Source organism: Ostreococcus tauri (assembly GCF_000214015.3).
Source record: "Ostreococcus tauri WGS project CAID00000000 data, contig chromosome 11, whole genome shotgun sequence".
Classification (NCBI taxonomy): domain Eukaryota; kingdom Viridiplantae; phylum Chlorophyta; class Mamiellophyceae; order Mamiellales; family Bathycoccaceae; genus Ostreococcus; species Ostreococcus tauri.
This window is the reverse complement of record NC_014436.2, coordinates 426,119-451,902: the sequence shown is the minus strand read 5'-3', so window position 1 is coordinate 451,902 and position 25,784 is coordinate 426,119. Positions and strand designations below refer to the sequence as shown.

Sequence of the window (25,784 nt, the reverse complement as noted above, 5' to 3'; positions counted from 1 at the left end):
GGAGTGACGTAGCTCATGACTGATTGTAGACGTCCGCTACCCAAACGACGAAAATATTGTAGAGGGCGTACACGGCATAAGTGCCGACGTATGTTTGTCCCATTTTTCGCGTAATTTGGAACCCGTTCATCGCCACGGAGCTGACGTACATGAAGAGCACGCCGAGCAGGATGAGCGATGACGGTAACAACTCTGCTGTGGACACCACGATGTAGCTGGGATTCTGCCACGAAAGATATAACGTCCACGGAAGGCCAAGACCGAGCCAAATGTCGAACACGTTGGATCCGACCGCGTTGGCCACCGCCATGTCCGCGAATCCGTCCCTCGCGACGGAAATGGACGACAACGCGTCCGGTATCGAAGTACCCGCGGCTAAAACTGTCGTGCCCATCACCACGGGCGGGATGCTCAGAATGCACCCGATCCTCGCGCACCACTCCACCATGTAGTGTGAGATTACGCCAATGTACGCGACGGAGACGCAGAAGGAAACAATGTACCAATTTTCCCACTCTTTCCGGTGGCACGGCGGCACCGTGAACGTGAGCACGGTGTACCAGGGGAGACTAAGCACCCACATCGGTCGCTTCTTCCAGTCCTCGGGCATGGCGAACGGGTTCGTTTCTTCGTCATCGTCGTCTTCGTCGGCGTCTTGCTCATCCGCGGGCGAGCGAGGGCTCGGCGGGCGGTTCACGTGATGGTGGAACCAGGTGACCTTTTCCGTCTGCTGCCGGATCGCTCTGAGTTCACCCACGCTCAATGCTTTCTTAATCTTATTCTTGTCCAAGGCAGCCTTAAATCGCTGCGCGGCGAAGCCCACGTAAATTGAACCCGTCACAGAGAGCTGTTGCTTGATGTCGCCAGGTTCGTTTCTGCGACTTGCCTGGTCCTTCATCTCCACCGCGCCATCTCCGAGTCCATCCTCCATGTCGGACGCGGAGTCCGTCATTGATTTCATGTACTTGCCAAATTTTCGATCCAAGAGTTCCATGAAGTACTGATTCTTCCACATGAAGGCGATGTACAGCATGTACAGGCAGACGTAGATGAGACCCTCCCACCAGTTGACCACGCCCCCGTTGAAGGTGAGCGTGATGCCGATGATGGCGGCGAAATAAAAAGTGCAGTCTCGAGCGAGAGGCCTCCAGTCTAACTTGAGCGTTTCCCCAGCGAAGATGACCGTCGCGCCGATGATGACGAGAATATTGAAAACCGCGCTCCCGACGATTGTGCCGACGCCAATCGCGTTGTCCGCGCCGCTATTGATGAGCGACATGGCGCTCGCTGCGAGCTCGGGTGCGGACGAACCAGCCGCCATGAACGTCGCCCCCGCGACGTCATCGCTCAAACCAAGCCTTTCGCAGATCTTTTCCAGCGACGCGACGAAGAAATCGTCGCACACAATTGCGATGCCGATGAAGAGGTAGACGACCCCGACAAAGTAAGCGACGAGTCCGCCCTTCTTCTCCCAACTCTCCGTCGCTTTACACGTCGACGACGACAAAAGCTTCCTCCCGCCCCCACCCGCGAGGTCTCCGGCCGCTCGTCCCAAATCTCGCGCCGTGGCCGCGAGCGCGACCACCGCGAGCGCGCCGCACGCCAAACAAACCGCGAAGCCCCTATTCGGCGATCGATCGATCGAGCCAACTCGTCAGTCCAAACCACCCTCGCCCACATCACGCGCGCGACGATCACACACGCATCGGCATCATCCGCGTCATCCCCAGCTCCATCTCCATCGCCTCACCCTCGCCTTCGCGCGCGCGCCCCGCGCCGCCGCCCGCCTCGCCCCCCGCGTCGTCGCCGCGTCGCATCCGCACCTCCCCTCCCGTCGTCGCCGCGCTCGCATCCGTCGCGCGTCTCGCGGCGTCATCGTCCCGACCGATCCCTCGATCGTTCGTCCCCCATCGCCGCGAGCGTCCACGACGTCGACGCCCGTCGTCGTCGTCGTCATCGTCGTGCGTCGTTGGACGATCCGCATTCCACCGTCGCCCGCACCGCACCGTCGACGCGGGCGACGGCGCACGTATCGACGTCTTCGATCGACGCCACCGAGGGCGACGCGCGCGCGTGTGCGCGCCGTGGACGCGCGCGCGCGCGCGATGTCGACGCCGCGATCGCGATCGTCCACGTCCTGACCCATACACAGCTGTAAAACGGCGCTAATACGTATCGCGTCCCCGATCGCCGCGCCTCGACGACCGCGCGCCTCCACGTCCGCGCGCGCGCGTCGACGACGCCGTCGCCTCGATCGTCGTCCGCTCGCGCACGCGCGCGCGCGTCGACGAAGCGCGCGCGTGTGCACGGAGGGTATTCGGGACATCATCGACCGATGTATCCGCACCAACCGAACGGGGCGATGATGGGTGGACAGCCGCCGATGGGTGGACACCAGCCGCCGATGGGTGGACACCAGGCGATGGGTGGACACCAGGCGATGGTTGGACAGCAGCCGCCGATGATGGGACAGCCGCCGATGATGGGACAACCGCCCGTGGTGCCGATGGCGGGACCGGCGGCGACGGCGGCGGCGCGCGACGGGAGTCATCCGCACCGCCCGATCCCGGACGCGCGGGTGGCGCACGGACGGGGGGGGGCGACGACGTCGAGGATCGATCCGTCGCAGATTCCGCGACCGGCGTATGTCTCGCACGAGGAGAAGGTTGTGTACAACACGCGAAGCGAGACGGATCAGGCGACGCATCCGCCGGCGGCGACGCTGGAGTACGTGGGGTGCGACTTGGGGAGCGCGAATCCGAGATACATGCGAAGCACGATGAGCTCGCTGCCGCACTCGGGGGAGTTATTGTCGACGAGCGGGATGCCGTTGTGTATCATGGCGCGGCCGTTCGCGTTACCGCATCCCGAAGAGGCGCCGATTCCCGTGATCAATAACGGGACGATGGGACCGGTGCGATGCGGACGGTGCAAGGCGTACATGAACCCGTACATGCGGTTCTTGGATCACTTACGGTTTGAGTGTAACTTTTGTTACTTCGTCACCGAAGTCCCGCACGAGTACATGTGTAACTTGGGGGTGGACGGTAAGCGTACGGATTGGACCGAGAGACAAGAGCTGTGTAGAGGATCGGTGGAGTACGTCGCCCCGGATGAGTACATGGTGCGACCGCCCATGGCGCCGACGTACGTTTTCTTGATCGAGGTGACGTCGCAAGCGATCCACAGCGGCGTCACAACGAGTGCGTGCGAGGTAATCTCCAGGACGTTGGATAACCTCCCTTCCGGGGCGCAGGTTGGGGTCGCCACTGTGGACAGTACGATTCACTTTTATCATTTGAAGGAGGGCGCCGAGAAACCGTCGATGCTCATAGTTCCGGACGTTGACGATTCCTACGCCCCTTTGAAGAGTGGTCTAGTCGTGGACTTGGCGAAGAATAGATCGGCGATCGATAGCTTGCTCAAGGTGATTCCAGAGACTTTCTCAACGGCGTCGATGGGACCAAACGCGTCGACGGCGGGGATCAAGGCTGCGATCGAGTGTCTCAAGCCAACCGGCGGGAAAGTGATGGCTTTCTTGGCCACCATTCCGAACGTTGGGGTCGGTAAAGTCGAGGCTCGCGTCGGTACCGCCGGTCAGCGCACGGGAAACATCGAAAAGGAGCCCCTGAAGTGCATGGCACCGGCGAATAGAGATTATACAAACATGGCGATGTATGCCTCGGAGAACCAAGTGTGCGTGGACCTCTTCCTATGCGTCTCCTCCGCGGTGGACGTCGCGACGCTCGGCGTGTTACCGCGTCTGACGGGAGGTTCATTGTACAGATATCCGGGTTTCAACGTGCAGCAGGATTTCGCACAATTGCACAACGATCTGAGATGGAATTTTATTCGACCGCAAGGGCTCGAGGCGGTGATGCGCGTTCGAGCAAGTACGGGTCTGGGAGTGCAAGATTACAGCGGATTTTTCGCCAAGAGAACGGTGGCGGACATAGATTTAGCCGCCATCGATAGTGATAAAACGATCGCGGTGACGCTGAGATACGAAGACAAGTTGGTGGATGGGAGAGACGCGTACGTCCAGTGCGCCCTGTTGTACACGACAACAACGCAAGAGCGGCGCATTCGCGTGCACACGATCGCGCTTCCAGTGACCTCGGTCCTCGGTCAGCTGTTCAGATCGGCTGATTTGGACGCGCAGAGTAATTGGGCCGTGCGCCGAGCGGCGGATAAGCTTCTCACCGGCAACGGTACGCTCGCTGCGGCGAAGGACGCGTCGCTCCAGCAGTGCATCTCGACGCTCTTTGCCTATCGCAAGTTCTGCGCGAGCAATAATAGCAGTGGTCAGCTCATCTTACCGGAAGGTTTGAAAACACTCCCGCTGTATACTCTGGGGTTACACAAATCGTACGGCCTGCGCTCCGACGCGTCGCCGGACGATCGAGCGATGTGGTTGTATCGCGCACTGCACATCCCTTCCGAGCTCTCGACGCCCGCCGTGTATCCGAGGCTCTTCTCGGTACACGACCTCCCTCAGCACGGGGCTTTCCCTCCGATCCCGCCGTGTCTATGGCTCAGCGCGGAAAAACTCAACCAAGAGGGCGCGTACTTGCTCGAGGATGGACAAGAAATCCTAATCTGGATTGGTCGACAGTTGCCCTTGGAGACACTTCGAGCGCTCTTCGGAACAGAAAACGTTGACGAAATCATCTCCTCGAGAGCGACGCTTCCCGTGCTTGACACCGTGGAGTCGAAAACTCTCAATGCTTTCGTGAACGCCATCCGCAAACAGCGCGGTGCGTTTATGCGAACTCGAATCCTCAAGCGCGGCGACACGCTCGAGACGCTCTTTTACAACCGTCTCAGCGAAGACCGCTCGCCATCCGGGATGAGCTACGTCGAGTTCCTGTGCCACTGCCACCGCTTGATCATGAACAAATCCAATTAGCTGAATCACTAGGGCAACACGCAGCGTGTAATCGATCGTTTAGAAGAACCGATCGTCATCGACGTCTCCTCGCCAAGGCTCCGCTCCACCGCTGACTCCTCCCGTACCAATCCACACACCTCGTCGCCTCACTTCCTCACTACACGATAGCAAAGAACGCCAATATCCAAAAGCACGATGAAGATTGCGATCGAGGGATGCTGTCACGGCGAGCTCGACGCGATCTACGCAGCGATCGAACACTTATCGTCCAAGGAGAGCGTCGCAATCGACCTCTTGATTTGTTGCGGCGATTTCCAAGCCGTGCGAAACTTGGACGATTTAGAGTGCATGTCGGTGCCGGATAAATACAAGACGATGGGAACGTTCTACAAGTACTACTCGGGGGAGAAAACGGCGCCGGTACCGACGATTTTCATCGGTGGGAACCACGAGGCGGCGAATTACCTGTGGGAGCTCTACTACGGAGGATACGTGGCGCCAAACATTTATTACTTGGGACACTCGGGGGTGATTAAATTCGGTGATTTAAGAATAGGTGGATTGTCTGGGATCTTTAAATATCACGATTACAAGAAGGGACACCACGAGAGACCACCGTATCGCGGACACGCCGTGAAGACGGCGTATCACGTGCGAGAGTTTGACGTGTTCAAGCTCAAGCAGGTGAGAGGGGACGTCGACGTGTTTCTGAGCCACGATTGGCCGCGTGGGATCGCACAGTTCGGAAACAAGCACGAGTTGTTTCGAAAGAAGCGTTTTTTGAGGGAGGAAATCGAGAGCAATACCTTGGGGTCACCGCCGGCGGAGGAACTCTTGAAGAGACTGCGACCGAGGTACTGGTTCTCAGCGCACTTGCACGTGAAGTTCGCGGCGTTAGTGAAACATGAGGACGAGAAGACGACGAAATTTTTAGCCTTAGATAAGTGTTTGCCGCAGAGGGACTTTTTACAGATCATCGATCTCCCGGACAAGGACGCCGCGGGAGGTTTCACGCTCGACGAGGAGTGGTTGGCGATTCTCAAGGCGAACCACGAGTATCACTCTGTGACTCAACGTCCGTCGCCTTTGCCGGCGTACGGCACCCCGGAGGCGGTGGACTTAGAGCCCCATAAAAAGTGGATGAGCGAGAGATTACAATCATCTGGGTCGGCGACGACGACGCCTCCAGAGTTTGTGGCCACGCGCCCGGCGCACGACCCGTCCGCCGAGACGCGGCGTCGAGGTCGCGCCCCGACAGATATCGATACGAATCCGCAAACGAAAGCGCTGATGGATTTGCTCGAGCTTGATTTGAAGATAATCACGCCTGGCGGTAGTGAGAACGATCAAGATGTGCAGTATCATCGCGTCCCACGACCAGGGCCTTTCGGCGCGGGTCCACCGCAGCGCCGCCCGCCTCCGCCACCAAAGGTCGCGGACGAGGCGGAGATAGAGCTGTGACAACGAATTAGGAAAACTAGGTTGTAAAATTTAGTTATGCAACACCATGCTCGCTAAGGTTCTGACGAAAAATAAATCTAATCCGCCTCAGATGGCGGCGCCGGGGGAGGCGGCGACAGCTCCTGCGGCGGAGGCGCCGTTCGCATAGTCTCCTCTTTCTCCTCCTTTCCAGTTTTGTCGGCCTCGGTTGAGTTCATCGCCTTCTTTGCTAACTCATACCCCGCAAAGTTCATCGCTCCCAGAGGCGCGATCCAGGCCATACGAGGGATGGCCCCCTTCATCAACGCTAACGGCCCCTCGGTTTTGACGATGTGCGCCATCGACATGAAGAGTGGCTGGCCGAGCGGCACGGAGCCGGTCATCGTCCGCGTCTTCATGACATCGAACGGGTTCACCATGACGGAACCGAGCGCCCCGGCACACGCACCGACTATGATGACTTGATAGTTTTCCAGTTCGCGACCACCCTTGAGGCCGACGGCTAACTTTTTCAAGTTCTCATAAATCATCAAGCCGGTGACGTAAAACGGAATCTCACGTGTCAACGTGGCCGCTGTGCCCGCATACAGCGCGCGAGGATTTGTCGACGTGATTCCCTTCGCAGCAGCGATAACGTTCGGATACTGATCCGTCTGCAAACGCTGCTTCAGTACCTCACACGGGATGCGCACGCACGTCCCGAGCAGGGTCCCGATACCAGAGCCGAGGCCCTGAATAGTCGTCTCAGTTACCATCGGAAGAGCTAACGCCGGAGCCAGAGCTATGCACACAACCTCATACGTTGCCGTACGCAAGCCGTGACCGGCGAAGTTCCCGGTTACTGACGGAATGATGCCTTGATACATTTTCCGAGGACCGAGCTTAGGCACGCTTTTGATCAACTCGAGAAGCGAAGGACCCTTACCGACGGCAGCTTGCAGACGAGTCTTGAGCGTGTCCAACGGGTGCATCATCGAAGTCGTCGACGCCGAAGCTAAACCTCCGGCGAAGGCTGCGCGAAGAGCCATGCCCACGCTTCCAGCTCTCTTTGGCGGGCTAAACTGCACGATGGTCGCCGCCTCGAACCACAATCGAGATGGATCGGTCTCGCGCGCGACCTCTTGTGGCATGAGCATCAAAAAGTTGCGAAACTGACCGTACGTCACGTATCCCTGCCTCGTGTACTCCGAGCTCCCTCTCAGATACCGCACCATTGACTTTGCGTTTTCATCCGTCGCGGCCAAACCTAGGCGTTCGAGCACCTGCTTGACGTCCGACGTCTTGAGCAAACCGTTTCGCGACATCGACATGGAATTGAACATTCGAAGCACAGTCGATTCACGCTCGCTCATGACGCCGTGGAAGTCTTCCCAAGAGATGGTTCGAGCGAAAATATTCGGTCCCTTGGCCCGATCCATGAAAGCCTTGGCGTACCGCGGCGGTAAATTTCTCTTCTTCATCGCCTGCTTCAGGTCGTCCAACGACAGCTTCCCCTTCTTAGATCTGTCCACCTCATCGAAAAATTTACGCCCTGTGCACGCGATTCGATCACGTCCTCGTCAGTCGTCTCGTTCGATCAAAGACGCGAGCCCCCGGGCGCCCTCGGAACGCCTCCGTCTCCGCCTCCGCCTCCGCGCGTCCACGCCCGCGTCTACTCGCTTCGTCCGTCGTCTCGTCGTCTGCACACGCACCCTCTTCCTCGGTATACGCGAAAAAGTCCGCCACGGCGTCTAATCGTCTCTTATCCGGGTGATACTTTGCCTCGGTTTGCTCTTGACGAATGTCCTCGATGAGCGCCTTAAGATCCTCGACGTTTGGAACCTTCAAGTCTCGAACCATCTCTCGAGTTTTACCTCGAACGCGATCGAGTCGTTCCTTCAGCGCCTCACCGTCCATCTTCCCTCGCCCCGCGTCCAATTTCGCCAGGAACGCGGGCGCGCGTCCGAGGAATCGCCACGAGCGGTCGCCCGCCCGCGTCCCCGAATCCGTCGTCCCCGACCCCTTTTCCGCCGTCGTCATCCCCCGCGCGGGGGCCTCGCGGAGGCGTATCTCTTCCTCATCCCCCTCGCTCGCTCTCGAGCGCCCCCGTCGTCGCGGTCGACGAAGCATCGCCCCCGTCGTCGCGCCATCGCGTCGTCCCCGACGGGGGCGCGCGTGCGACCGACCGCGCGGTGTCCGACCGACCGCTCGCCGCGCCCGCGCGATCGACCGACCGATCGACCGTTCGTTCGGTCGATCGATGCATCGATGCATCGTTCGATCGACCGTTCGATCGATGAATCGATCGATTCATCGAGGACGCCGCGTGCGTGGAAGACGGATCGACGGTTCGTGGACGTCGCGCGCGTTGACCGCGAACGGGACGACGGCGCGACGGCGCGACGGCGCGAGACGACGGCGCGCGAGGGCGAGGAGACGGTCGGTGGGGGGGGGCGGACGAACGACGGCGCTCGTCGGAGGGCTCGGGTGGACGCGGGGGAGGGATGACGACGACGATGGGTGACGGTTCGTCTTTGACTCGAGCGGTGTTGCACGACGTCGGGACGCAGGAGGGCGCTCGGTCGATCGAACGGGCGATGGAGACGGAGAGGGGGGGGGGGAGGGACGTCGGAGTGGCGTGCGCGGAGGAATCGTCGCGGGACGGGGGAGGGGGTCGAGCGAGGGTTGGCGGCGGCGGCGCGCGCGTGCGAGGACGCGTTGCGGGCCGCGAACGCGCGAGACGTGAGGAACGAGTTCGCGTCGTTGGGACTCGGGCGAAACGCTTCGGTGAAGTGTGAAGGCATTAGAAATGCGATGGAATCCACGGAGGGGCGCGAGATCTATACGAATTTATCGCACACGCACGGGAAGCGGGCGACTCGCGTTGACTTTGCGCGCGTTCGAGGCGCGGACGTCATCGCCGTGTGCTGCGGAGAAGACGTCGAGAAGATTCACGCGTCGAGGAAAGAAATTTTCGTCGGATCTGTGGTCGTGTGGGACGTGCGTGACACGGTGAACGAGCTCGCGATTCTCGAAGCGCGAAGCGAGGTGACGTGTTTCGCAATTACAGATGACGGACGAGTCGCCGGCGGCTTGGCGAACGGTCGCGTTGCGATGTGGGAACTTCCCCGTTCGGCGACGAAGCAGAGCGCGACAAATATTTGCAGGTCCAACGAACGCGATCGAGCGCCGTTGATATCGAGCGACGCGCACGATTGCGCCGTGTTTGACCTAACGTGGGTCGGCAGGTTTGTCGTTTCAGTCGCCGGTCGTTGCGCGCAGATTTGGGATGTCGATGGCGGATGTTGGCGCGTCACGAAGACGATTGAGATTGGATTTCACGTAGATTCATTCTCGACGTCGGATTTATCGACGAACATTTTACTCGCGTCGTCTACCGGTGACTTTGCAGTTCTGCGGAACGACGAGTTTGAACTACAAGTCAAACCATCCACACCGACTCGAGTCGTGTCCGTCACGCAGTCGCCGTACTATGAAGACATCGCTCTCGTGATCGGCGACTACTCGTTCCGCATACAAAACATCAACACTGGAGAAATATTACACACCAGTCCGAACGTGGACTGTGGGCTAATTGCCGGTGCTTGGTCTCCAAAGCCAAACATCTTGTTCATCGCGAAGGCGGATGGGTGCGTCGACGTTTGGAATTTGATGGAAAAGACGCATGAACCCGTCATCAGCGTCGCGACGACTTCCGCGGCGATATCAATCGTGCGACTGTGTGCATTCAAGGCGTCGGGTACGCACGTGATCGCGATTGGGGACGATGTAGGCTCTCTCCACACGTGGCGCCTGTCCAGTGGAATTTCGAACGCGTCAAACAAGGAGATTCGGTTTTCGGAGTCATTCTATCGTCGCACAAAAATCAACGAGTCTTAATTTCTAGTTTCGTTTTGTTCAACACTGTGTTCAACTCTCCATCGCGTCGTTCGCTTCTTGATCGTCCATCTCGGCTTGAATCGCTCGGAGAAACTTCTCTAAGTCGGCGACGCCCGACTCCTTTAGACCAAACTGCGTCATGTCCATCTCGCCGCTCTGGATGGCGTGACTAAACGCTTCTAATTGGCTTCGGAACTGAGGTGTACGAATTAGCTCCTCCAGATCTTCCGTCTCGCGATGCTCTTCCGGGAGATACTCGAGTAATCGGCCTCGAATGGACTCGTCTCGGAGAAGAGGACCGACGAGCTCGGGAGTCAAGATCTCGGGCAACCCGACCGGAGGAGTCCTCGGCGTCGCGCCGCCGAGATTGGCGAAAACACCCTTCAACGCATCGCTAGTTACGATCGGAGTGAAGTTCGCCGCGCTTGCGGGAGTTCGCATGCCCTCCCCGTCCTTGGCCGGCGCCGCTGGAGTCTCCGCCGGTGGCATGTTCGGCGCCGGCGTCGGCTCCACCGGCGAAGGAGCCGCCATCGCCGCCGCATTCACCAGCGCCGGGGTCGTCCCCGGAATACTCGGCGTCGTCTCGGTCCCTTCATCCGGTGCGTCTTCCATCGTTGCCTCTGCGTTCGATCTCTCCTCGCCTCGCCCGAGCGCTGCCATGACGTTGGTATTTATGAGCCGGTTACACTTCATCAACATCGCCTCCTTGTCCGCGTCTTTCGGCTCCTGGAACCAAAAGTACATGTCTCGATCTCGTTCCTCGAGAAAGCTCAGGGCGAAGCATCCCGGCTGCTTCATCGTCTTCAAGACCGCTTCATCTGGTAAGATGATGAAGTCTTCCTCCGCCTCGAAACCGGTGTTCGCTTCTCTCGGTCCCCACTGAATCTGTTTCAGCGTGTCGTCCAGGGCGGCTTGGATAATTCTCAAAGTACCCTTTCTCACGTCCGCGCGCATGGTGGTTCCGTCTCGTCGTAACAACCCGCACTTGATCTCGCTCAAGATGACCTCACCGTTCGTTCCCGTCGACACGCCGTCGACTCTGTTGAGGGTGAAACCGCCGTCCGAGCCGTCGTTCCCGCCGAAGAAGTTTGGCACGGAGTCCATGATCGCTCGTTCGTCGCCACCGCCTCGATCGTGAATCGATCGACGCGCACTGCGGACGACGACGCGCGCTCGAGGCGTCTCGGGCGCGCGCAGACAGCTCGACGGCTTTGAAAACGCACACGAAGACGCGATCGGGCGATGCCGAGGGTGGATCGAGGGTGTGCAGCTGAGACCTAGTGTGTAGGCGAACAGTCTGATTTGAACGCCATGGGCGAGGCCGCGCGCGCGCCGGGGGGCGAACGCAGCCGAGACCGCGCGCGCGTCGTCGCGCGATCGAGCGCGAGGGAATCGCATGAAGCGTTCAGACGCACGCGCGCGCATCCCGCGCTGGGTCCGAGATGGACGCCGTGGATGATGGTTTTGGTTTACGTCGGCTCGCCTTTACAAAAACGCGCGAGTCGAATTACTAAGCCACCCGACGCGATCTAGAACACCTCCAAGACTCTAACGACGCTGAGACTTACTTCTTCCCAGCCGCTTTAAGGCTGCCCTTCTTCGCGTACTTTTGGTTGCGAAGGAACTTCGGATCCATCTGTGAGAGTGAGAACGAGCGCGGTCGGTCAGTACTGGACTTTTGAGGATAACGACGGTGAGCGCGCTCGCGTTCGCGGATTCGCGTTAGAGAACGCCAGTCGACCGAACGTACCCCCTTGGTGGACGGCGTCGTCGGCTTCTTCGGCTTCTTGATACCTACGCGGGAGAAAAACACGTCTCGGTCAGCCTTTGCACTCTTGAGGTATTATTCAGTGGGTCAGGGCTCAACCGCGTTTGGATCCGTTCGTCCCGAACGGCGCGACCGAAGCAGGCGCTCGCAAGAAAGACGATACGATCGATCGAAAACGTTTTCTTTCGACGCCGACGTCGTCGCGCGCGCGAGCGCACTGTCGGCGATCGTGACCGAGTGAGAACGCGTCGGACGTCGCGCGCGTGATTCCACGCTCACGGGCAAGGCGGCTGCATCGCGGTCGTCGCGCACGCACCGTTGCGGTGGTTCTTGTACGACTGGTTGTGCGCGGTGTGGTTGGTGGACTTGGCCATCTTCCGACTATCGACGCTCTGGGCTAGTTCGCGCGCTCGAAAAGACGGACTGCGGCGCGAGCGCGCACGAGGTCGTTCGATTTCGACGAACCTCTTTGAGCTCACTTTTAGTCCATTTTCATGAGTGATGACTCGCCGATCGCGTGACTCTTTCTCAAGCCCTAATCACGAAAACTCCTCGAGGTTCGCGCTCACGTCGCCGCATCCTCCTTTACGCGCCGCGTCTCCGTAGGAAACATGGCCACCAAGAACGCCCCGAGAACGGTCAAGGACGTCCCCGCGCAGGAGTTCGTCGTCGCCCTCGCGCAGTACTTCCGCTCCACGGGCAAGGTACGTTGTTTGATAACGACGCGATCGACGCGATCGAGCTCGACGCGAATCTCACGTATATCGTCGTTGGAGATGCTCGAGCGAGCGCGTGACGATCTGTTCGACGTCCGCGATCACTCTGAGAGATTTCGTTTGGTTCTGTGGCGTCTTCATCGACGTTGCGGAGCCGTCAACGTCGTCGCAACGGGGGAGAACATGCGCGACGGCGCCCTAGAGCTCTAGGGCTACGCGCGTCGTTCACGTGCCCTTCGCCTGAGCCCGTGCGACGTCGACGACGAGCGTGGCCGCGAATGATCTTACGTGATCTTCGTCACACGTTTGTTTCTCACGATCGTCAATCGACTCGTCCTCGAAGCGACGAGAGCGTGGTCGTCGATGGTCGATGGGTTACCATCGACCTGCGACAACCCTCTCTGGGCGGAGTGAGCTGCTTTCGCGTGAAGTGCGTTTTGGACTATATCGAGACTGACGGCGCGATTGCTTAATTGATAAACAGATGGAAGTCCCGCAGTGGGTTGACACCGTGAAGACGGCGACTTACAAGGAGCTCGCACCGTATGATCCGGATTGGTTCTATATTCGTGCCGCTCCGTCGCTCGCAAGATCTACGTGAACGGTAACATGGGTGTGGGCGCTTTGCGAAAGTCGTACTGCGGCGCCGGGAACAGAGGCACGCGCCGTCACAAGCATCAAATTGGTTCCGGCTCTGTCGCTCGCGCTGTGCTCAAGCAGCTCGAATCGATTGGCGTCGTGGAGAAGGACACCAAGGGTGGTCGACGCATCACGCCGAGCGGTCAACGGGATCTCGACCGCATCGCCGGTCGCGTGAGCGTTCCGTCTTTCTAGACACTTGATCGTACATTAATCTCGTCTCGTTCGGTAGCTCTTTAGGAGGTTAGCTCTTTGATATATCAGCGCGATGAGATGAACCAAGCGAAATAACCAAATAACCACGCGGACTCTTGAACGCAGCCATGACGAAGAAATCAGGCACCGCACCTCACTTGCGACTCCCCTCGTTCGACGCGTTCGCTTCGTCGCTCGATGCGATGACGGTGGAGGCGTTGGGGGACGACGCGTACTACGCCTCCTGGTTCGATGACTCCGACGACGCAGAGAACGACGACGACTACGTGACGAACGCAGACGACGCGGACGACGCGGACGACGGATTTCCAGATCTCGGCCTGCGCGAGGGACTCCCTTCGGAAACGTGTAGCGCGTCCAGGAACTCCGTGTACGTCGTGTACGAACCGGGAGACGACATCAAGGGGAGAAGAGAGTTAATCAACCGAGCGTGCGGAGTGTTAGGGACGAGCGAGCGAGACTCAGAGGCTTTACTTCATTTTCACGCGTGGAACTTGGAGGACGCTGTTACAAGTTGGTTTGAAAACGAAAGAAAGGCGCGCGAGGCGTGCGGACTGAGCGATCCGGATGCACAGACGAGCGAGGGAGGGATGGCAACGACGACATGCAACATATGCTTCGATGACTTCGAGCCGAGCGAGCTGGTCACCGCGGGGTGTTCACACGCCTTTTGCACGGGTTGCTGGGCAGGATACATCGCTAGCAAAATTGGAGAGGGGCTGAGCGTCGTTGACACGAGGTGTCCGATGACGAAGTGCCCGATCAAAGTTGGCGAGGCGATGATGCGTCGATTTCTCAACGAAGACGATGCAAAAAAGTTCGATGTCTACTTGGGGAGATCCTTTGTTGAGAGCAACGTGAAGATTCAGCCGTGCACGGGCATCGACTGCGAGCGCTCGATCGTTTTCGAAAACCTGCCCACGAATCCGGTGGCGGTGAATTGTACGTGTGGCAAAGTGTTCTGTTTCTCGTGCGGTGGCGATACGCATCATCCAATACCGTGCAAAGTTGCGAGCGAATGGACAAAGAAAATTACGTTGGATGGCGCCAACTCAGAGTGGATGCTTGTGAACACCAAACCTTGTCCGAAGTGCCAGCGACCGATCTTGAAGAACGGCGGGTGCATGCACATGCAATGCTCTCAGTGTCATACCTCTTTTTGCTGGCTTTGTAGTTCACCGTGGGATGCGGGACCATACGCGTGTTCCAAGCGCTGCAACCAATACAAAAGGACAGAATCAAACAGCAACGAGAATAGGAAAAAACGAGCAAGGGAGTCCCTGGAGCGATACGTGTTTTACTATGAGCGTTATAGGGCGCACGAAAACTCGGGTAAAAAGGCGCTGGAGGACGTGGACAAATTCAAGTCATCCGCGCTCGGCTTTTTGATCGAGTTGCAGCGCACCAGCGAAACGCAGGTTGGTTTTGTGATGAAAGCGCTGAAGCAAGTGTCAAGCTCCCGTCAAATTTTAAAATGGACGTACGCATACGCCTATTTCGAGTTGGCAGACGATGTGCGAAAGAAAAATTTCTTCGAGCACGTTCAAGGCGAGATGGAGCGCGCGCTCGAGTTGATCTCAAGAATGATAGAATTAGACATCAAGGCATTTTTGCCGCCGGATCCCGACACGGAAGACGACGAAAAAGTGGCTCTGGAAAAAGCTATGGCGTACCGATATCCACCCGAAGAGCAAGACAAGCTTGAAAAAGCCTTCGAACAATACAAGACTCTTCTGATCGATCGCACTGCCGTTCTCCGCAAGTCGTGCGATACGTTATGCATAGAGTTGGAGAACGGTTTATTGGGCATGTCAACGCCCATCAAAGGATCTCAACAGGACGCATGAATCGGTGCGCCGCGATACATCTGTAAGATACGATTTGTTAAAGTAGCAGCTCACACTCTCACATCACACAAACTCTATAGATTCTAAACCTACGCCGCGCTCTTGACCTTGCCTGCGATGATGATCAGGGGCAAGTCCAAGTTTGCATCGAGCAACTTGATCCCCTCAGCCACCTTGACGTCGCGAATTCGGATGATCTTACCCGCATCCAGCGCAGAAACGTCAACGGTGAACTTCTTCGGAATGGAATCGCTGCGACACTTCACCGGCACCGTCTTCCTCAAGATTTGCACGAAGCCGCCGCGCTTCACTCCGGGCGAGACGTCCTCGCCGAGCGTCTCCACCGGCACCCGCACGCGCACCTCCGTCTCCGGCTCCACCTCCAAAAAGCACACGTTCTCCACCGATTTGTTATACGCGTGCATATGCACCTGTTTTGCCAGCGCTCGAACGATTCGCGGCGTTCCGTCTCCGTCCGTGACTTCGAGCTCGAACACCTCGCACTGCGTCCCCGCGAGCGTGTGTCTTCGCACCGCCGCGTTGAGCTCTCTCTCGCTCGCCGTCAACAGCGTCTTCTCGACGCTTCCCGGTCTGAACAACACCGCCGGTACTCTCCCCTCCCTGCGCGTTCTCCCCGCGATTCCTTTCCCAGTCCCCGCTCGCGTCTCGCACGTCAAGCGCTCGAACGACGACGACGTCGAGGGTTCGCTCGTTCGATCCCCGTCCCCGTCGCGCGTCGTCGTCGCGAACGACGCGAGCGGCGTCCGCGCGCCCCCCAGCGCGCGCTTCACGAGCGCTCGTCCGAGTGCACGCCCTCGCATCGCTCGAGCGTCGAACTCCGTGGACGATCGATCTGCTCGCTCGCGCGCGAGGCGTCGAGGGCGCGGTGGGACGCGGACGCGACGGACGCCGACGCCGCATGTCCTCGGCGCCCTCGAGCGACCGCGCGACGGACGCGCTCGAGACGGCGCTGAGTGAATTAAAATCTCTCCCAAAGAATCGATCGGTGCGGGCGACGGGGGCGCGCGCGCGCGCGAACGCGCGAGCAACGAACGGGGGCGCGCGCGAGCTCGGGACAACGACCACTGACGGCGCCCGTCGGACGACGACGAGCAGGTGTACGAGAAGCGAGGCGACGTGTACTTTAAGAGCGATAAAAAGCGAGCGACGACGAACGTGAAGCGCGCGATCGAGGGCGCGAAGAGCGCGTAGGAGGGACGACGAGGAGCGAGACAAACCGTCAGGCCGGAGCATGACTGGCGAACGGGCGAGAGCGGACGGGTCGACGTCCAGGGCGAACGCGGGGGGCGTTCCGTCGGGATCGAAGCGAGATGAGATCGATCGTGTGCGGAAATCGCTTCCGATAGCGCTCGCGAAGACGCGATTGATGGAGGAGATTAGGAAGAGCGAGACGTGCATCATCATCGGCGAGACGGGGAGCGGAAAGACGACGCAAATTCCGCAGTACGTGTACGAGGACGAGACGCTCACGAACGGGCTCATGATCGGGGTGACACAACCGAGACGAGTGGCGGCGGTCTCTGTCTCGCGCCGCGTCGCCGATGAAACTGGCACGGAGCACGGGAAGCTCGTCGGGTACGCCATTCGGTTCGAGGATGTGTCGAGCGAAGAGACGCGCATCAAATTTCTTACGGACGGTATGCTCCTCAGAGAGTCGGTTATCGATCCTTTACTCTCCAAATATGGGGTCATCATGATCGATGAGGCGCACGAGCGCACGCTTCAGACGGATTTCTTGCTCGGCACGATTAAGGGGGTGCAGAAGCTGCGGAGGAAGTCGGTTGAGGACGCTCGTGGCCGAGTGCTGCCGCCGCTACGGGTCATCGTCATGTCTGCCACGCTCGAGGCTTCGACGTTCAGCAAATTTTTCGACGGAGCACCCGTTGTCTATTCTCGCGGGCGAACGTTTCCGGTCGACATGTTCTATACCGAGGAACCCGAGGAGGACTACTTGGACGCGGCGATGTGGACAGTTTTGCAAATCAACAAAGAGGAGGCGCCCGGAGACGTGCTCGTGTTCTTAACCGGTCAAGAAGAGATCGAAACCTTGGGTAAAATGCTTCGCGAGAGAGCTTCGAAGCTTCCCGCGAACGTGCCGACGCTGAACGTCGTGCTTTTATTCGCCGCTCTACCGCCTGAGGAACAGATGAGAGTCTTCGAGCAAACGCCTACGGGAACGCGCAAGATCGTCCTGGCGACGAACATCGCGGAGACTTCGCTTACGATCAACGGTATTCGATACGTCGTAGACTCTGGGTTGAGCAAGATGCGCACGTATCACCCTCGAAGCGGTGTGGACGAATTGTTAGTCAGCCCCATAGCGCAGAGCCAGGCGCAGCAGAGAGCGGGTCGTGCGGGACGAGAGGCGCCTGGGAAGTGTTTCCGCCTCTACACAGAAGATGTCATGCCGAGCCTGCCAAAATACGTGAAACCGGAGCTGTTGCGCACAAACTTGAGCGGGGTCGTTTTGCAGCTGAAGGTACGGATCGAATCGTTCGCATTGACTGCTTTTCTCCTGAGTTGAACAATTTAACTAATTATTTATTTCTGTGCAGGCCATGAATGTGGACGACATTTTATCGTTTCCTTTCATAGATTCGCCCCCTAAAGAGGCACTGTTACGCTCGCTTGAATTGTTGTACGCACTAGATGCTTTAGACGACGAGGGGAAACTGAACGACGTCGGACGAAAAATGGCGAGATTCCCACTGGAACCAATGGCTGCGCGTTGCGTAATCGCAGCCGAAAAGGAGGGATGCACGATCGAGACACTCGCGATTCTCGCCATGCTATCGACGGACAGTGTGTTTTACTTCTCTAGAGACTCTAACGGGCAGAAGAACGTCGCCAGGCACAAACTGATGCGAAAGGTGAGCATGTTTCAGAAATAATTAATTATATCTTTTTGATAGAATTATTTCAGGAGGGAGATCATTTGACGCTTTTGAGAGTTTTCAACGAGTTTTCGGCCTGCAGCGCGAAACGAAGTCGCGATTGGTGTCGAGAACACGAGGTGAATCACCGAGCTATGACAAAAGCGGCCAAAATCAACGAGCAATTGACTCGTTCTGCTTTAACGCTTGGAATTAAATTAAAATCATGCGATGACAACTTTGATGCCGTACTACGTTCGCTTGTAGCCGGCTTTTTCATGAATAGCGCATCTAAGGACATGGACGGAGCGTACAAAGTGTTTACGACGGGTCAGAAGCTCACGATTCATCCGAGCTCGGTGATGTTTCAGTCGCCACCTGAGACGGTGCGAATTATTATTTTTTCTTCATTAATTAATTGGTGCTAACTTTTTGCTTTTCACGAGCAGATTCTCTTCAACGAATTAGTAAGGACCAGCAAAATGTACGCTCGAGATGTTTCGAGCATCAAGCGGTCGTGGCTGTCGGAGTTGGCGAGCAAAACGTTCGCAAAGCGCGCAAGGCCGCAATAGAGTGATTAATTCATTTATGACTCTACAACTTTCCCACGTCCATGCCGGGATCCGCCATTCCTATGATTTTCTTCATCCTGTTCACTTCTCTCTTCGCGTCCGAGTTATTCGGCTCGAGTCTGAGCGCTTCTTCGAAATCCATCAATGCCTCGAGGTAGTTGCCCCCAACTGATCTCGCGGTGGCTCTCCGCAGGTACGCCTTGGTGTATTTGCGGTCAAGCTTGATGGCTGTCGTGCAGTCATCCTCACAGAGCTCGTAATTTCCGAGCTTCAGATGCGCCATAGCTCTGTTCGCCACGTAAACGGGGTTTTTCGGGTTCTTGCCAATCGCGACGCCGTAGTACTCGATCGCGTCCTGATACTTGCCTTTCTTGAGCGCCTCGTTCCCTTTTGCCTTCTCCGCGTCTCCGGGTTCCCGAGGAGGATTCAAACGCAAGAGCTCAGCTTCTAAAATATCCGGATACGCGTCCACTAGCTCGACCACGAGATCGCGCGCGGCATCCATCAACATTCTATCCGTTTGGTATCCACCAATCAGTGACAGGCCCTGCGGTCCCTCCACGTTTGGTGCTATGAGAGGAATCGATACCTGAGGTAAGCCGCACAAGCTAGCAATGCATGTCAGCTCAAAGCACTTCTTTCGCCATTCCTCCGTCGCCTTCTCGCCCAATCCACGCTCAGGAGCCTTACCCGGCGTCGTCGGAAGCACTAAAACCACCCCGTTGTCCAACAGGCGATCCATGGTCTCTCGAACTTCCTCGCGAATCTCCTTGAACAGCTCAACTTGCGTGGGACTCAACTTTGCCGCCGCCTCCAACCTACCTTCAACGGCGGGATCGAGTACGGGCTGTTCTTTCTTGTACCAGGGCCCTAAGTTCTCCCAAATCTCCGCCCCCATGGTCACTCGAAGCACCTCTCTGAGGCAATCCAGCCCGCAGTCTTCGCGTCTGCCGACCAGAGCTTGAAATTTCGGACAACCGACGAGCAAGTGTTCGGTGAGATTCATGCGCCTGAATTTCCCACGATCGATCTCATTGAGCGCCGCGACGGCGGCCACCGCGGCGCACTGCGCGTGCGGTGAACTTCGCTTATCGCTCACCGAGTCTTCGAGCAAGTACCAGGCGCTCGGCTTTGTCGGCGCGTGCTCATCCGCCGACGGCAGGAGGACGTCTCCCACGCGCCGCAACACGTCGATGGATCGGGCGAACCAGCCGACGGTGTCGAAACTCGGCGCCAAGGCCTGCACACCTCGCATCGACACCAATCCATGACTCGTACGAATCCCAAAAACGCCGCAGTAAGACGCCGGAATGCGCACCGATCCCCCGGTATCCGTGCCCAACGCGAAGTCGCACCCGCGAAGCGCGCCCGCGCACGCCACCGCGGATCCCGACGACGACCCTCCCGGGATCAGATTACGCGCTCTCGGGTTTATCGGTGTCCTGTAATGTGGATTCTCTCCGTTCACCGCGTACGCGAGCTCATCCATGGTCGTCATTCCGATCGCGCTCGCGCCCGCGTTCAGCACGTCGTCCACGCACTCGGCGTTTCGTTTCGGCGTCTCGCCCGCGGTCGCCTCGAACGCCGGACTCCCGAATCCACACCTCCGTCCTCGCACATCGAATATATCCTTCACCGCGAACTTCATCCCTCGCAGCGGCCCGCTCTCGCGCCCGTCCATCGTCGCGTCCCGTTCGCTCTCGACGAACGCCCCGAGCTCATCATCCGCGCCCGCGTCTCGCCCCCTCCTGCGTCGTCCCGCGCGCGCCGTCGCCCCCTTTCGCGTCCTCGATCGCGTCAACGCCCGCGCGAGAAGTGTACCGATCGCCACGACGACGGTCGCGATCGCTCGTCCGCCCATGTCGCGTCCACGCGCTCGAGCGTGTGACGCCCGCGTCGGTCCATCCACTTCCATCCGGGCGTCTCTCGACCTATCCGCGCGAGTGCGTCGCGCGCGCGATCAGTGATCGACACGCGCGCGCGCGTCGCGGACGATGGAGCCGGAGAAGCGCGCGCGATCGTCCCTCGGCGTCGCGCGCGCGTCGAGACCGACGATCGAGCTCGGGAAACGCATCGATGCGAACGTGGAACCACCGCCGTTGACTCGAGCGGAGGCGAGGGACGGCGAACGGTTTCCCACGGAGAAGCTCACGCGAGCGTTGATACGGGAGGGATGGAGCGAGAACAAACGGCGAGCGCTGGTGATGAAGAGCACGGGGGACGACGGAACGATGGTGAATCCAATGGCGCTGCGAGAGACGCTGCTGCGCTTGGCAAACTCGGAGACGCTGCGAGAAATCAGACGACGGGTGAACGAGACGGCGAAGGAAAAACGCAGAACGCCAGAAATTGGGGCGAGGGATAGGTCGGAGTACGGGCGTGGGATGACAGAGGCGGACTGTAAGCCGTGGAGTGCGCCGGAACTCGTGCACGCGAGCGCGGACGACGTTGAAGCGTTCTTCAAAGACTTGGCGAGCGAAGTAGAACTGAGCGAGCTCGAGCAATTCGTCCCGCACGGGGTGCGAAAGCGAAAGCTGATCGAGAATCTCCACGCGTATCGGGTTTCGTCGCATCGAGGAGTGTGGATGGTGAAGATTGTTTATCTCGCGCAGTACAAGAGAGATGTGGATGCGTGTCGAAACGCTTGGACGGAGGACATCCTCGGGCACGCGCTCGATTCACTTCGAGACGCGCTTTTGACACCCAAAAGCGCCGAGGATCAAGAAACGGAGCTGAAGTGCGTCTTCGGATTGTTGAATCACTCGATTCAGGAGGATTTAGTCGATACTGCAAAGATTTTTGACGAGGTGCTACGTTTCGTGCACGAAAGGAGTTTGGCGGCGTCGAAGTCGTGTTCGGGAACGGCGGCGCTCGTTTTGGCTCGGTCGATGGCCGCTACGTTAACCGCTCTCGTCCCTCACGCGTCGCAGTCACACGAAGATTCGATCAAGTTGGCACAAAAAGTTGCCGTATGTCTGGAAGGTGCTGTGAGCAATGGAAGCGCACGGGCGGACGGTCACCTTGTGACAAGACTCAGTGAGGTTATTGCTTCTCTCGGGTCTGTTAATGCTGACGCTTTTATTTCTGCTCCGCGTGAGCAAGGTCTAGACGTCGTCCAAAAGTTGCGCACGAAAAGTAAGAGGCGCCAAATGCCGTTGTCTCATCGGCTGTGTCAAGTCATCGATGATGTTGAAAAACGTGTGCAGTCACTCACGCATGCGGCTAGTCCGGCGGTGATTGCCATCAAGGTGCACAATCTCGTCAAGCTCTTGAACGAGGTATTGGACAAATCTGGGGATGAAGCTATGATGTCTGAGCTCTCACAAAAGTTCATAAACGCGCAAGAGGACGGCGAAGTTGCGCGGAAGGCGATGGTGAATGTTGCGTGTAGCTGGGCCGTTGACGCATCTGATGACGCTGTGAACGAACGTCAACGAGTGACTCGCGTCTTCCTAAATGAGCTCACCCAGTCACCACGTCCTCTCATCCTGCACTGGATCAAAGAAAACTCTGCAAATTTGAGACAGGAGGATGACAAAATTGGTCGCATATCTGGTTTGCTTATTCAGCTCCTGCAAGGCGACGTTATCAGGATGCAGCAGTTGTTGGATTTTATCATCGCAGAAGGCATATTAGAAGAAAGAATATCGCACGACCTATCGATGGCATTTCACCGATACTTGAGCGATATCGTGAAGGATGACAATGCGAAGCGTGAGATTTTGGATGACTCAACCGCTCAAACGGCTCGACAACTCATTGGGTCGGAAAGTGAGAAGGAAAATACAAAAGTGGTCGTCATACCGGCTACAAACGTCTTGGACTTTAGTAGTGATGAGGAACGGCTTCTGTGCACGTCATTTGCGGAGGTTAGCTATGCTAATTTGGCCTCAAAGGTTGCTGAGTTAAAAGGCGCTCTCAATGCGTCTGCTATTTCGCACAAAACTCTCGGTCGCGTTCTCACCGTCTGTTTGATGCACGATGCGACAAAATTAGGCTTGTTCGCGGAAATCGTGGGTGACATGGGACCTGAAGTGACAAAAGACGTGCTCTCGTACGTCAGCATGGACGTCTTGAGCGTGGAAAATTTGGAGAATACCAACAGTATCTTCAACTGCGCCCATTGGAGAATGTGTGCAGCTTTTGATCGCTGGAAATTCGCGCGAAGTTTGGTCGACTTTCAACTATGCCTCCTTCACAACGTCCCAAAGGGTAAGCGGGCGGTTGCTGAGGGTCTTGTCGAAGCGAACACGACGCAACTCGTCCAGCTCGCGAAGTCTACAAATATTGCGCACAAGTGCCTTCACATTTGGACGCGGATCTTGGTGGTAATTCCACTGATCGGTTACGTCTTAATGTCCGCCTCTGCTTCAAACAAATTTTCGCAGTTGATCCTGGATGTCCTTGACTCAATCATCGGCAAGACGGTAGTTGAAGAGTCTGCCGAAGACATCATCGCCGAATCGGACATGGGCGAAACGCTGGTGGATCGTCTTGTCGCTCTGTTCTCTGTCGTCTCTGTCGGCCAGATCCCGAAATGGGCGCCAGTGGTACCCAAATTACCTTTTCGCGAACTCTCATCCGTCAAACTTGCGCTTTCGAAGTCGATCGAATCGAAAAGCATCGCTGGAATGGTATGTGTTCGACTGCAACGAGCCATCAGTTTGCCGCTTACAAAGCTTCGCACTCGTAGCGTCAATCCTTGGAAGATATTGGCGAGTGGAGCGTCGAGCGATCGGTCGAAACTAAGTGATGCCGAAAAGGCCGAATTCTGGCTCCAAGGTACAGTGAGACGACCGGGAGGAAACCTCGCATGGCAAAATTGCAATGCGGAACCAACATTTATCACAGAAAACAAAATATTGAGTTGAAATTAGAGACTAGGCTAGGTAGCTATTAGGATGAATAGGAATCAATTAGAGCTTTGACATCGTCTTCTTCGTCACGACGCGTCCCTTGTGGCCGACCACGGTGGTGTTCGGCGGCAAGTCATGCATGAGCGCCGCGCCCGCGCCAATTTTACAATCATGTCCGACGGTAATGTTTCCGAGCACGCTCGCGTTCGAACCCACGACGACTCGTTTACCGAGCTTGGGATGGCGGTCGCCCCTAACCTTTCCAGTGCCACCGAGGGTGACGCCGTGCAGGAGCGTGCAGCCGTCGTCGACGACCGCCGTCTCGCCGACGACGACCCCGTGTCCGTGGTCTATCATGATTCCTCTTCCAAACTTTGCAGCTGGGTGCAGATCCATGTTGAAAACCTCCGAGACCAAGCTCTGCATCTTGCACGCCAAAACTTTTCGGTGATGACCCCAGAGCCAGTGAGAGACGCGCTGGGCCTGTAAGCCCTGAAACCCCTTGAAGAAGCAGAATGCGTGCGTGTACGAAGGACACGCCGGGTCCCGCTCGACGATAGCCTTCAAATCCTCCCTCGCCGCCTCTGAGATCGAACCCGTCCCCGGTCCGTTCTGCACGCGATTCCCCTCCTCATTCGTCGCGTTGAGCGCCTCCATGATCAAATCGTTCCACTGTCCCTGAAGTATCGTCGCGTTCGCGATTTTAGACGCCACCAAAAACGCCAACGCGCGCTCAAACGTCGGCTGGTTCAGAATCGTCGCGTACACGAACCCCCCCATGAGCGGCTCCTTTTCCACCAACTCCTGCCCTCCCTGTCGCAGCGAGGCCCATATCTCGTCCCCGCTCGACGCCCGCGTCGTCGACGTCGCGCGTTCCATCGCCACCTTGCTCAGGTCGATGCGCGTGCGCGACATGTCACCGTCCTCCCGCGTCCGCGTCTCGCGCTCGAGCGTCTCCGCCACCACCGTCGCCGGGCGACGTCCTCGCGCGCCTCTCGCGCGACCGATCGACCGATCGTAGCCTCGGTTCCCACCGCGCGCGTCGACGCGAGGACTCGAGTCGCTTCGTGTCATGCGTCGAACGGGGGCGCGCATCGATCGAGACCTGATCGATTTAGGGTTAAGACCCCAAACCCTACCGTCTCGACGTCTCGACCGACGCGCGCGGGACGTCGACGCCGCGTCCGCCGACGCCGCGTTCGATGGCGTCCACGGCCATGGCGTCGAGGGCGACGTCGTCCACGGCGGTGCGGTGTGGGAGACGCGGCGCGCGCGCGACGGGGGGGCGCCGGGGCGCGAGGGCTGGGAAGACGCGCGCGGGGGCGTCCGAGCTCGCGGCGGTGGACGCGGTGATCGATCTCTTGCTCGAGGCGAAGGACGAAGAGGAGCTGGCGAAGACGGTGGCGGAGAACGTGCTGGCGTTCGATCAGCAAATGTGGATGCGATTCGCGTCGAGGAGCGACGGGGCGGAGACGGCGGAGGAGAAGACGCGGTTGATGGAGGCGGCGGGCAAGTGCATGAAGCTCGTCGAGGCCATGGTGGAGCGAACGGAGAGCACGATCGAGGAAGCGAGCTCTGGGGTGCAACAGGTGGTTGGCGCCGCGGCGGATCCCGCGAGCGGAGAGTTTGACGTGCCGCTCAAGGCGGATGCGCTCGAGCGGATGAAGCGCGCGCTGGAGACGGTGGCGGTGGACGAACGCATGTTGAACACCATCTACGCTTGGATTCGTAAGTCGGACGAAAACGGTCTCGATGGTATGGTGCACATCCTTCAACGGTTGCTCCAGCTCTACGCCGCGCGGGAGTTGGACGAGAAGAAGACCCCGCTCGACACGGTTATTCGCGCCACTGCCGAGGAATGGACGATGCACTTCATCGATGTCTCGAAGGACGGTTACAGCGAGACCGCGTTCGTGAAGGATCTTCAGCGACGCATGGAAGGCGTCGTACTCAATCTTCCCAACGGCTCCTACGCGCAGCGCGTGCAAGCGGAGTACTTAAAGGAAATTGAGGACCGGGGCAAGGAATTCTTCGCCAGCCAGCAAGCCTAGACAAAGATTTATTTA

The 25,784-nt window shown here is 58.2% G+C and overlaps 15 protein-coding genes across 15 annotated transcripts; 8 read left to right on the top strand and 7 right to left on the bottom strand.

Annotated features, from left to right (window-relative positions):
• Positions 1–13: 13 nt before the first annotated feature.
• Positions 14–2,146, bottom strand: OT_ostta11g02470 (Sodium/calcium exchanger membrane region; the record flags this gene model as incomplete). The annotated part of the gene is made up of 2 exons (XM_003082018.2): positions 14–1,622; positions 1,824–2,146. 2 exons carry the CDS (start codon positions 2,144–2,146, stop codon positions 14–16), a joined length of 1,932 nt encoding a protein of 643 aa, XP_003082066.2.
• Positions 2,147–2,422: 276 nt separating this feature from the next.
• Positions 2,423–4,909, top strand: OT_ostta11g02460 (von Willebrand factor, type A; the record flags this gene model as incomplete). The annotated part of the gene is made up of 1 exon (XM_003082017.2): positions 2,423–4,909. One exon carries the CDS (start codon positions 2,423–2,425, stop codon positions 4,907–4,909), a length of 2,487 nt encoding a protein of 828 aa, XP_003082065.2.
• A 177-nt stretch (positions 4,910–5,086) lies between these two features.
• Positions 5,087–6,352, top strand: DBR1 (Lariat debranching enzyme, DBR1; the record flags this gene model as incomplete). The annotated part of the gene is made up of 1 exon (XM_003082016.1): positions 5,087–6,352. One exon carries the CDS (start codon positions 5,087–5,089, stop codon positions 6,350–6,352), a length of 1,266 nt encoding a protein of 421 aa, XP_003082064.1.
• A 77-nt stretch (positions 6,353–6,429) lies between these two features.
• OT_ostta11g02440 (Mitochondrial substrate/solute carrier) lies at positions 6,430–8,227 on the bottom strand (the record flags this gene model as incomplete). The annotated part of the gene is made up of 2 exons (XM_022983040.1): positions 6,430–7,862; positions 8,023–8,227. The coding sequence occupies 2 exons, from the start codon at positions 8,225–8,227 to the stop codon at positions 6,430–6,432; spliced, it is 1,638 nt and encodes a 545-aa protein (XP_022839971.1).
• Positions 8,228–9,124: 897 nt separating this feature from the next.
• On the top strand, positions 9,125–10,210 carry OT_ostta11g02420 (WD40 repeat; the record flags this gene model as incomplete). The annotated part of the gene is made up of 1 exon (XM_003082014.2): positions 9,125–10,210. One exon carries the CDS (start codon positions 9,125–9,127, stop codon positions 10,208–10,210), a length of 1,086 nt encoding a protein of 361 aa, XP_003082062.2.
• Positions 10,211–10,240: 30 nt separating this feature from the next.
• OT_ostta11g02410 (26S proteasome complex ubiquitin receptor,subunit Rpn13) lies at positions 10,241–11,314 on the bottom strand (the record flags this gene model as incomplete). The annotated part of the gene is made up of 1 exon (XM_003082013.1): positions 10,241–11,314. The coding sequence occupies one exon, from the start codon at positions 11,312–11,314 to the stop codon at positions 10,241–10,243; it is 1,074 nt and encodes a 357-aa protein (XP_003082061.1).
• Positions 11,315–11,774: 460 nt separating this feature from the next.
• On the bottom strand, positions 11,775–12,352 carry OT_ostta11g02400 (Ribosomal protein L29e; the record flags this gene model as incomplete). The annotated part of the gene is made up of 3 exons (XM_022983039.1): positions 11,775–11,846; positions 11,961–12,004; positions 12,295–12,352. 3 exons carry the CDS (start codon positions 12,350–12,352, stop codon positions 11,775–11,777), a joined length of 174 nt encoding a protein of 57 aa, XP_022839970.1.
• A 237-nt stretch (positions 12,353–12,589) lies between these two features.
• Positions 12,590–13,528, top strand: OT_ostta11g02380 (Ribosomal protein S19e; the record flags this gene model as incomplete). Its single annotated transcript, XM_022983038.1, has 2 exons — positions 12,590–12,682; positions 13,286–13,528. The coding sequence occupies 2 exons, from the start codon at positions 12,590–12,592 to the stop codon at positions 13,526–13,528; spliced, it is 336 nt and encodes a 111-aa protein (XP_022839969.1).
• Positions 13,529–13,656: 128 nt separating this feature from the next.
• OT_ostta11g02370 (Zinc finger, RING/FYVE/PHD-type) lies at positions 13,657–15,396 on the top strand (the record flags this gene model as incomplete). The annotated part of the gene is made up of 1 exon (XM_003082009.2): positions 13,657–15,396. One exon carries the CDS (start codon positions 13,657–13,659, stop codon positions 15,394–15,396), a length of 1,740 nt encoding a protein of 579 aa, XP_003082057.2.
• An 89-nt stretch (positions 15,397–15,485) lies between these two features.
• OT_ostta11g02360 (Ribosomal protein L25/Gln-tRNA synthetase,beta-barrel domain) lies at positions 15,486–16,217 on the bottom strand (the record flags this gene model as incomplete). The annotated part of the gene is made up of 1 exon (XM_003082008.2): positions 15,486–16,217. One exon carries the CDS (start codon positions 16,215–16,217, stop codon positions 15,486–15,488), a length of 732 nt encoding a protein of 243 aa, XP_003082056.2.
• Positions 16,218–16,648: 431 nt separating this feature from the next.
• Positions 16,649–18,862, top strand: OT_ostta11g02350 (Helicase, C-terminal; the record flags this gene model as incomplete). Its single annotated transcript, XM_022983036.1, has 4 exons — positions 16,649–17,896; positions 17,973–18,287; positions 18,341–18,676; positions 18,740–18,862. 4 exons carry the CDS (start codon positions 16,649–16,651, stop codon positions 18,860–18,862), a joined length of 2,022 nt encoding a protein of 673 aa, XP_022839968.1.
• Positions 18,863–18,884: 22 nt separating this feature from the next.
• On the bottom strand, positions 18,885–20,723 carry OT_ostta11g02340 (Tetratricopeptide repeat; the record flags this gene model as incomplete). The annotated part of the gene is made up of 1 exon (XM_003082006.1): positions 18,885–20,723. The coding sequence occupies one exon, from the start codon at positions 20,721–20,723 to the stop codon at positions 18,885–18,887; it is 1,839 nt and encodes a 612-aa protein (XP_003082054.1).
• Positions 20,724–20,856: 133 nt separating this feature from the next.
• On the top strand, positions 20,857–23,733 carry OT_ostta11g02330 (Mediator complex, subunit Med12; the record flags this gene model as incomplete). The annotated part of the gene is made up of 1 exon (XM_003082005.1): positions 20,857–23,733. The coding sequence occupies one exon, from the start codon at positions 20,857–20,859 to the stop codon at positions 23,731–23,733; it is 2,877 nt and encodes a 958-aa protein (XP_003082053.1).
• A 45-nt stretch (positions 23,734–23,778) lies between these two features.
• On the bottom strand, positions 23,779–24,633 carry OT_ostta11g02320 (Serine acetyltransferase, N-terminal; the record flags this gene model as incomplete). Its single annotated transcript, XM_003082004.1, has 1 exon — positions 23,779–24,633. The coding sequence occupies one exon, from the start codon at positions 24,631–24,633 to the stop codon at positions 23,779–23,781; it is 855 nt and encodes a 284-aa protein (XP_003082052.1).
• A 287-nt stretch (positions 24,634–24,920) lies between these two features.
• On the top strand, positions 24,921–25,769 carry OT_ostta11g02310 (unnamed product; the record flags this gene model as incomplete). Its single annotated transcript, XM_003082003.1, has 1 exon — positions 24,921–25,769. One exon carries the CDS (start codon positions 24,921–24,923, stop codon positions 25,767–25,769), a length of 849 nt encoding a protein of 282 aa, XP_003082051.1.
• Between the last annotated feature and the right edge of the window lie 15 nt (positions 25,770–25,784).